This window comes from Octopus sinensis, unplaced genomic scaffold, assembly GCF_006345805.1.
Source record: "Octopus sinensis unplaced genomic scaffold, ASM634580v1 Contig16465, whole genome shotgun sequence".
Lineage (NCBI taxonomy): Eukaryota > Metazoa > Mollusca > Cephalopoda > Octopoda > Octopodidae > Octopus > Octopus sinensis.
This window is the reverse complement of record NW_021834363.1, coordinates 28,962-40,000: the sequence shown is the minus strand read 5'-3', so window position 1 is coordinate 40,000 and position 11,039 is coordinate 28,962. Positions and strand designations below refer to the sequence as shown.

The following is an 11,039-nucleotide window of genomic DNA, read 5'->3' as shown; positions in this document are numbered from 1 at the left end:
ATTATTATTATTATTTTATTATTATTATTATTATATTATTTTATTATTATTATTATTATTATTATTATTATTATTATTATTATATTATTATTATTATTTTATTATTCAGTAGTTTTATTTTTTATAGCGTGCTTTCACTTCACTACCGAGCGCAGCTCTGTGTGCCTTGGGTATGTGCTGTGATTTGTTGTGCTGCTCTGATGGTTATTGTATGGAAAGTGTTCTGCGTAGGATGTGTGCAGTGCCTAGTAGTGCAATTTTCTGTATGTTATATGTGTTTGTAAGTCCTGGTGTTTTTGTTATGTATTTGTCTGAATATTTTTTTCATCATGCCTAATGCACCTACTATGATATGAATTGTTTCTGTTTTCAGGTTCCACATTCTAGTTATCTCTATTTCCAGGTCTTTGTATTTTGAAAGTTTCTCCATTTCTTTTAGAGACACGTTGTCATCTGCCGGTATTGATACATCAATTAGAAAGCATTTTTTTCTTCATGATCTCTGACAACTATATCTGGTCTGTTGGCCTTAATTTCTCTATCTGTGTGTATCGGCATATCCCAGAGTATGGTTGCTTTCTCGTTTTCTGTGACCTTTTCTGGTGTGTGCCTATACCATCTTTTTTCTGTTGTTATTCCATAATGTTGGCCTAGCTTCCAATGTATGTAGGTTTCTTGTCCATCTCCACATATTCTGCAGTTACTTGTAATATTTCTTTTCATTACATGTTTTTGGTAATTTCTGGTGGGGAGGCTTTGGTCTTGTGCTGCAATTAAAAATCCCTCTGTTTCTGAGCTTCTCAACCATTGCTGGGATTTTTCTTTGTCTATTTCTTTTGCGTATTATTATAATTATTATTATTATTATTATTATTATTATTATTATTATTATTATTATTATATTATTATTATTATTATTATTATTTATTATTATTATTGTTTATGGGTTTTTCTTCTTTCAAATTTGCTTCTATTTCTTGCCGAGTGTCTTCCCGAATCCTAGGGCAAAGAAACTCATAGTATACATTGGTAGGCCATTAAACCAAACTCAATAGTTCGTTCATTTTTTTTTATAGAATAAAGTTAAATTAAAATACATGGGTAGTAATAGTTCTCACATCGACAATGCTCTTCTCAATACGTGTGATGTACCAGTTAAGACAATCTTTTGCACTTCTTGCAGGGATGGTAAGCCAGGGATCATTCTCATATAATTTTCGGTTCCCTTCTTGATCATTCCTAGTGCTCCTACGATCACTGGTATTGTAACCGCCTTGAGATGCCACATTTTCTCAATTTCAATGAGCAGGTCTTTATATTTTCTGAGCTTGTCAAATTCTTCCACCGAGATATTATGATCAAAGGGGATGCTCATGTCGATCAATAAGCAAACTTTATTGTTTTGGTCTTTCACAACAATATCTGGTTTATTGGCTTTGATGTTTCGGTCTGTATGTACTGGAATGTCCCACAGAATGGTTACATTTTCTCCTTCAGTTACAGCCTCAGGGTGGTGATTATACCACTTGTCGGCAGTTTTGATATTGTAATGCCGACTTATTAGCCAGTGTAGATATTGGCCAACTCTGTCACGTCTTAATTTATACTCCACTAGTGCTAAGACTTTACATCCAGAGATTAGGTGGCCCACTGTTTCAATCATGTCGTTGCAGAATCGGCATTTTGGGTCTGCTCCATTTTTCATCACATTGGCCTGGTAGTTCCGAGTTAATAGGCTTTGATCTTGAGCAGCCAGGATGAAACCTTCGCTCTCTGCTTTTAGCCCTGAGCTCCGTAGCCACTGATGGGTTTGCTTCTGGTCAACATCAGCTTGTTTGCTACGGACCACATATTTGCCGTGCAGAGGTTTCTCCTCCCACCTATCAGCCAATTGCTCGTGCGCTTTTTTCGTTGTCATTATTTTCACCTTCTTTGAAACAATAGTTGCCGTACTTCCCTCGGGTTGTTCAGTTTGGGTATCTTGCACGAGATCAATAGCAAATGTTTTGCTTTCCTTTATGATAGAATGAAGCTTCTTTCGTCTCTCGTGATTTTCCACGAGCTTTAGCATCCAGTCATTCGTTATTTCAAGATATTTGGCCAGTCCAATTGTGGTTGTTTTGTAAGCTAGTTCAAATTGGATCAGGCCTCGACATCCTTGGGCTCTGGGGAGGTAAAGGCGATCTACATATGCCTTTGGGTGGTGCATCCTATTACAACTCAGCAGCTTGCGTATTTTCCTATCTATATTCTTTACTTCACTCATATTCCAGTTCAACACATTGTAGCTATAAGTAACAACTGGAACTGCTAAGGAATTTATAGCTAACACCTTGTTACGTGCATTTAGTTTGATTTCAGGACTGCTCGAACTCTCCTATAACATTCCTTCCTGATCTTCTCTTTCATGCTTGCATGCTGAATAATAGAGCCTTCATTTATCCCTAAATATTTGTATGTTTGTTCTTGCTCAAGCTCTCTTATGACTGTGTCAACATCTAACACGACTGAATTTGTAGTCTTCACTTTCCCTTACTGGAAAGTGGCCTTGGCACACTTCTCAAGCCCAAACTCCATCCCGATGTCATCACTGAATGCTTTCACAGTGCGCAATATGCCTTCAAGTTCATTATCGTCTTTACCATAGAGTTTTAAGTCATCCATATAAAATAGATGGCTTATTTTTTTATTGACAATTTTATACCCATACCCTGTTCTGTTTAATTCACGTGTAAGGGGTATTAGGGCTATGCAGAATATTAGAGGTGAAAGTGAGTCACCTTGAAAAATTCCACAGTTGATGTTTATATTCTCTGAAGCAAGTACTCCATTAGAGTGGTATAATTGGAGATTCGTATTCTGCAACGACATATTGTGCTCCAGGAAGCTTGAAATCACTGGGGAAATTTTGAAGATGTCCAGCGATTTCAAGATCCATGAATGCGGTATACTATCGAAGGCCTTTTTATAGTCAATCCATGCGGAGCTGAGATTTCTGCGCTTGTTGTGACAGTTCTCAAGGATCATACGATTGATTAGCAGTTGATCTTTGCATCCGTAAGAGCCTCGGCGGCACCCTTTTTGTTCAATGGGGAAAATATCGTTCTTCTCCATGAATGCATATGTTTTCTCCGCCAGGATAGATGTTAGGATTTTATACGTGGTGGATAGACAGGTTTTAGGCCGATAGTTTTTTGGAAGTTTGGTTTCGTTATTCTTTGGGAGTAGGTAGGTAATACCACTTGCTAACCATTCAGGTGTTTTCTTTGGATCTCTCATAATTCCATCGAGCAGCTGAATTAGCTAACCGTGTGCGCATGGGAGCGATGAGAGCCAGAAATTCGGCACCCTATCTTTACCGGGGGATTTCCAATTATGGGCCTTCGTGAGTGCCTTTCTTAGGTCTGCTATTGTGATGCCTTCCCATGCTTGTTGTTGTAAATTTTGGTAGGATCCTTCTGTTTGTATAATCCAGTCTGCATTTATGTTGTACGTCTTCTAGTCACTCCAAATCCTTTCCCAAAAGTTTTGAACTTCTTCCATGGGAGGGGGGTCTTTAACGGTTACTTTCTCCTTCCCTATTATTATTATTATAATTATTATTATTATTATTATTATTATTATTATTATTATTATTATTATTATTATTATAATATTATTATTATTATTATTATTATCATTATCATTATTATTATCATTATTATTATTATTATTATTATTATTATTTATTATTATCATTATTATTATTATTATTATTATTATTATTATTATGTTATACAGTGTAGTGAATAATCCATAAAGCACACTTATGTACTTTTCATCGTATCGAAGAATATCAAATAACTTGATAAACTTCTGCGTGATGTATTTCATTCTTCAAATAAGTTTATTGTTTGGATCATTTTATCTAACATGGTTATTGTTAACCTACGATCTGCATTTACTATAGACAAAAATTTAGGTATCATAGACGTCATCAATATCAAAGTAATCTTTGTGAATGCTGATAAGTTCAAGTCTTCTCGACTTATTATATTGTTGCAAGCAAAGAAAAAGGTTACGATTAGAAACAATTTTACAATGGATTTACCAATTTCGTATCTCAATGGAAAATGATGGTAAATAATTGTCTTGAACACACTGGCATCCATGAATTCTTCCCCATATTTTGACTGAACTAAATTTGGACGAAGAGTTTTGGCGAGCTTTATGGATTCAAGCAGAATGAAGTCATACTGTTTCTGGATAGCTTTTATGATTGCAATACCATAGAGAAGAAACATGGAAACAAACCATATATCACCAACAGTATCAGGCTTAGCAAGTACTGCAACAGCTATTGAAAATACATACTCGCAAAGGATATTAAAACTTACTGCAAATATATAGATTGAATAAATTCCCCATACTATAAAACATAGAAACGATATGAATGTTAAAATGAAAGCAATAATCTTGAAAATATAGTTAGGATTCAAATACAGGGGGAAAATATAAACTCTGAAATAACTTAATGGTAAAGTTAAAATCAGATAAACAAATGGGATTCCATAATAAACGAGGCATAGAAATAATTCACAGACAGAAAATACAGCAAATAAAATTGTAATGGAAATAAAGAGCCAAAGCGCAATGAATTGCCAGAAAATATTTCTCCTGTAGTAATATAACCAAATTTTCTTTATACGTTTGAACCAAGTATACATTATTAAAATCCAGAAATTTGAGTTTAAAGCAGTAGAAACATTAGCTTTCATTATTGCATAGAGTAGATCATAATCCTGTTGTGTAGAAACATTTAAACTGCCATACTTCTCTAATAATCTCTTATTTTGAATAAGAAACGTGAAAGTGGATCTTTGATGTAATGTATTATAAGCGATAGTCTCACTTGTTCGACTGGGAAGAACAAAGAGAATAAAGCTAAAAAATATGTAGACCGTGAACCACAAAAACGGACCCCCCAAGAAGCCATCTGTATTATCATAACTTTCTGTTATTCCTAATATTAGGGCGCGATAGCCCAATGGGATACCATCTTGGTAAAGAATTTCTATTGTTTCATATAAAAAGAAGTAATGCATCAAAAGATCCAGAAAGAGTACTGAAAGTGAAAATAGAATACAAAGGAATCTTCTTAGTCTTGAGGCAAAGAAAGAGGAATTGTGGAAACAAAATACCCAAGACAGAAAATGTGAGAATGTGTAAATATTATGTTTTACATTGATCCACTCGGATTTGTATGGTAATGTGTTTTTAATTGTAAATATGAATTCATCGTGAGCAAACAGTGGCAGATTGAGTTGACGGGAATGTGAAGGTACTTTCGCTTTTGATACGAAACTAATGAGTAATGGTAATATAGCCCACAAAACGGCTCCGGCGATACGTGCTAAATTCTGAAACATAGCATTCTCAATAATTTTTCCTGAACAAATAGATTTGGAGTGATAAAAATAGCTTCCATTTTTATAGAGTTTACAGCAATAGTTCTTCAACAGTTCTCGATTATTACCAATTCTTTTGTGAGCTTCAAATGTGCCAGGGCTGTTCTTCTTCATGTCTTGAGACAAATTTATATAAAAACACATGTATCCAGATTCTGCCATTTGCAATTTGTCCATAAATATGATTCTTTTCAATGCATGGAATATCAAATATATTAAATCGTGTCTCTGAATATTTTGTTTTCCACAAGTGATATTGATATCAATCCTTTGTTTAGCAACGTAGACGTCCAACATATTAAAAGTATGCATTGAAAAATCATAGGGGAAAGTTTTATATAGAGTTAAAGCGCCTGATTTATCTGGAATCCACGTAAAACTCCTCGCATTTGCAAAATAATCCAATGGCACAGGATTAAGAAGTTCATCAAGTGTCTTGTTTGATAAATGGACTTCAAAATTGAAAACCTCTTTTTCTAATTTCACTAAACGAGATAAAATCTCACCGATATTGGGAGGGATTTTAACTTCACAATCATTGCCGAGTTCCTTCGCAGAGATGTTTAGTGATGTCAGTGTGATAATAAGAATGATTGAAAGAATAAGAGAACTGGTCGCTGTTGTTGTCGTCTGCACGGCAGCCATATTTGGTTATCTGTAAAAATATGAAAAAACAGAGCATATTAAGTAATGAAGATTCAACTCCGTTTCTTTATTTCATAGACATTTGCACTGTTACGAAATAATCATAAGTGTTGTGGTCAATGTATCTGAGAAATCAATGCATTTTGCTGTTGCCGAGTACCTCTTTTATGGTTAAACATATCCCCGTTTCAAGGTCGATATTTTCTATTCAACGGTTGCAGGATATTTTCTATTGCATTCGATACTACCTAGTTTATTAAAATTAGCATCATAACTGAATCAAGTTATATTTGAACTGAAAATACGGAGGTTTGAATGTAGATGGTAAAGATATATGAAATGAGTATGAATTTCATTTCAAATAGATTAAAAATGGAACGCTATGAAATGACCATGTATGAGTACGTTTCTAGTAGACCTGAAGATGATAGTAACACAGAGATGAAACGAAGCCCCTTTTGGACTCATGACCGATACATCACACTAGGCTTCGAAAGGTATGCATTTACAGTCCAAGAACGGGAGATTGCTACTAAATACCTAATCAATAAAAGAGACATTGAAGCCATTGGCGTTCTAAGGGGCAGCTGAAAATATAGATGAATCATCGTCATCATCATCATCGTCGTCGCCGTCATCATCATCCTTGTTATCTTCATCATAATCGTCATCATTTCACGTCTGCTTTTCATGCTGGCATGGTTTGGACGGTTTGACAGGAGCTGGCTAGGCAAAAGCTTGCACAAGGCTTCAGTGTATATTTTAGCATGGATTTTAGGGCTGGATGCTTTTCCTAACCAACAGGCCGGAAGAGTGTCTTTTACGTGGCCCCAGCACAGAGTAGGCCAGTTTTGGTATGATGTTTACAGCTGGATGCCCTTCGAAAATACCAACCACTTTACAGTGTGGATTGGTGGCTCTTTACCTGGCACCAACATTTGCAGGGTCACCAAGTAATTTGCAAGACAAATATTCTTTCAGACGGGGAGGGAGCATTGGAAGAAGTGATGTTGTGCCAGATGAAGAGAGGTTGGTGTGACAGAAACAGGTGTGCATTCATGCTAAGGTAAGCATAACGAGTCAGATATTGTTGTCTGGGACAGGCAAGAAAAAGAATGTACCGTCGTACAGGTCGGTTGCCCTGCTGATGGGAATATCTCTTTGAAAATCAAAAACAAAGAAGCTAATTATGGACAAATGCATTGTAACTTCCAGCTTCTATATCCAGATTACGAATTTGCATTCATACCAATAATAATCCTTTCTACATTAGGCCTGAAATATTTGCGGGAGGAGCACCTCGATTACATCGAAAGAGATACTTGAATACACAAAAAGCTCAGCCAAGAATTAAGAATTAGTTAGAATGTTTTAGAAAAATGCAAGATGCTCTGCAATAACGCAGCCCTGATGAAATGTTTGAGGAAATGCAAACACCAGAAATATATGACTACACAGCGAAAGAAAACGTTCGATATTCTGCGGCCCGGAAGGATTAAAACCGAAACCTTTTCTGTAGATGAATGAAACAGTTCTTGGAGTTCTAATATATTCCAGTTATCTTAGGTTACCCCTCACAAGAAACCACTGGTCAAGTGACGAAGATATGGGTGTACCATTAATCAATACTGCTATTACAAGAAATCCACTCCAGCATCTTTAAAGCACCATTCACTTCAGAATAACGAAAATTGGGAGGAGAATAAAGATGATACTGGTTACGTACGTCGTTCTATCTCTACCATGATTCAGAATTCCTTCAAGAGATTCGAAATTTGTGAAAAGAGTCTGTCAGTCGATATAATGATGGTCAAATGCTATGGGGGCATAATTCACTCAAACAATTTATAAAAGGGAAACCCATAAGATTTCGTTAAAAATGTTGGGCATTGTGCTGTGTTTCAGAATTTTGTTACCACTTTGATCTGTATTGTGGCAAGAGAATTCAAAAAAGATCCGAAGACGATCTTCCACTTGGAAGGAAAGTTTCTTGGAGTGGTAGATGATCCTCGGTCACATTCCGTATATTTTGATAATATATTCACAAAGTATGATCTGTTAGTGCACCTCGGGCAAATGGGATTTGAAACAACTGCTACGAGAGATAATTGTCTCAAGAGATGTCCGCTAAAGGAAAGAGCATTGATGAGAAAGGAGCCAAGATGTTGATATGATTATAGATTTGAAATCAATAATGAAATCTTTGTAGTTAGTTGGCTTGACACTAAATATTTGAGAATTGGGACTAATCCTGATTCAGTCGAACCCATTTGCAATGTACAACGCTAGAGTAAAGGAAGTAAAAGCAAGGGCAATGTGACCCGACCCCATGTTTGCGGCTCATATAACAATTGCATGGGTGGAGTTGACAAGCCCGACTGGTTGGTGTCAAAATGTGCAACCTCAATTAGACGCATAAAGTGGTGCAGACCATTGTTGGCTAGAGTCATTGATAGGACTGTTGTCAATGCGTGGACTATTTACAAACTGATCAACGAGGGAAAGGAGGAAACATAAATATTTACTCGATTTCAGGAGATATCTATGCGTTTCATATCTAAAGCTCTCCACTGCTAAGCAATCTGAACAATAAACAAAGACGATCACACCATCCACACCAATTGCTGACGTTCAATTTGATTTGAAAGGCCATATAATAGCTAAACGAGATCAGCAACGACGTTGTCAAAATAAGTCGTACAACAGGAAACCACTAAATTATTGTGAAAAGTGCAACGTCACCCTGAGTCTAGACTGTTTTGGCCCATTTCCTCAAGGCATAGTCTTATAAATTGATTTCCTTCAATCTTGTTTTTTTGTATGATTTGTATTTCAATCTTTAATTGTATCGTATTTTTTGTATTTCACTCTATTATTTCGCTGTATTCTTTCAAAAACTTTAGCCATTTTACATATAAACTTTAATACCAATAGAATATATTAACAGATAACATATGAGGGATTTTGAATTTATGAATATATCACATCGGGCCAGGGTCCTCTTTATGGGAAACCCGTCTATTTCCATTTCTACTTGAAGTAAAGCAGTTTTTATAATTGATTTTCTTTCATTTTACCCTTTTTATTTCAATAATCTTTGAAAATTTAAAAGTAATATTCAAACATTTCATTACTCTGGAACTTAATGGGTTAAATTATCAAAAACAGAAATGAGAGAAATATATATATATGTAACATATATTGGTCAGTATAAATGTTGTCATATGGTTGTGAAAAGGGGGAATACTTTAAACCAGACTAGTAACAACTCCGTCAATAATTTAACTGTTTCCCCTGTATCTGGTATCTAGGGGTGGATGAAAATATATCTTACATTGGCAACTGTAACAAAACACCTTTCACTAAACAATATAAACATCGATCATCAAAGCAGTTTATCATGGACCAATAGCTGGATTGCTACCTCCCACTTTGAAGGGTATGCATTTGCAATGCCGGATCAGGAAATATCAACCATACATGCATACATACATACATACATACATACATGCATGCATGCATGCATACATACATACATACATACATACATACATACATACATAATACATACATACATACATACATACATACATACATACATACATACATACATACATACATACATACGGACAGGCTGGCTCGAAGTGACGCGTCGCGTATTTAGTATGGAAGACTATTTATGGAAGATACGATGAATACTATCTCCATCTTTGAAGCCCTGTTAAATAACTGGTTAATCTCCAGATGAATTAACTGAAGGAGCCTTTTATTAAAGATTGTATTGATTTTCGACTGAAACTTTAATTTAGCATGCAGAGATTTACTACAAACAACATGGCTGGACACAACATCAACAGCAACACAACCAAGGAACAGAACAAAAGCAACAGCTCAACAGATAAACGGAGGACACTCACTTTCGAACTAATGTCTCTGAAACCGGAGCAAAAAGTTGTCAGTGACAAACCCGGAAATCAGAAGAGAATAACCAAGAGAAAAACAGTAAACAAAAGATTTAAGCGAAACCAGGCAGCAGTATACAGTGACATGAGAAGAGGTGCAGAAACTTCTTCACGAGAAGACAGAGACCTCTTCTGGAGGAAAATATGTTAAACCACACGAATAATAATAATCGTCTTACCTTTCTGAGTCTGTCACTTTGAATGGTATACGTACAACAAATACTGGAAAACAAAATGTTTGCCAATTTCTTAAAAATCTCAGTAATATTTCTCAAACATCGAAATGAATTTCCTCTGCGTTTTCCTGATTAAAGCAGAACCTAGACAATAGGTGTAGACAGGCTGTACTATCATAACTAAGCTTGAACATGAGTGTGTGATTTGCAATACTTGTAGAATATATAAATATAAAATTGTAAATGCATTTGTAAAGAACATAATGGAATCAGTCAGGGGAATAACCCATTTAAATATACATATATATATATAAACTTTTCTGGGTGTGACTAAAGTTGTGAGATGACTGTATGTATAATTTTTTTTATTTTTTAAGTTTTAACTTTTATATTTTAAAATTAAGTTTATGTATTGGCTTATATTTTTCACTGTTTGATTTGCCTAATAGTGGTTTTATCTCTAATTTAATACAATATAATATAATATATATATATATATATAACAGGACAGTGATTAAATGCAGGAGAGTCACCTAAACGCACCATTGCACCCTAAAAAGTTGGTTGTCATTGTATGGTCGTCCGCGAAGGGAGTTATTCATTATTCATATTTGCAACAAGGGAAAACGGTAACAACATCGTATTGCTAGGAAATTGATTGTATGCGTGAGAATTTGAAAAAGAAGCAACCCAGGCTAGTGAAGAGAGATGGCCCAATTTTGCTCCACGACATTGCACGTGCTCACTCTCCACAAGCTACGGTCCAAATGTTGCAAATCCTGAATTATGAGATTTTGCAGCATTCTCTG

At 35.4% G+C, this 11,039-nt stretch overlaps 1 protein-coding gene across 1 annotated transcript in view; it reads right to left on the bottom strand.

Annotated features, from left to right (window-relative positions):
• The window catches only part of LOC118761691, a 10,864-nt gene extending 498 nt beyond the window's left edge, over positions 1 to 10,366 (bottom strand). Inside the window, exons 1-2 of the mRNA XM_036499833.1 lie at positions 10,234 to 10,366; positions 3,763 to 6,102 (exon numbers count right to left, since the gene is read on the bottom strand). Coding sequence (XP_036355726.1) covers positions 3,870 to 6,092 — 2,223 coding nt within the window. The 5' untranslated portion in view covers positions 6,093 to 6,102; positions 10,234 to 10,366 and the 3' untranslated portion in view covers positions 3,763 to 3,869. The remainder of the gene's footprint in view (positions 1 to 3,762; positions 6,103 to 10,233) is intronic.
• Positions 10,367 to 11,039: the final 673 nt, after the last annotated feature.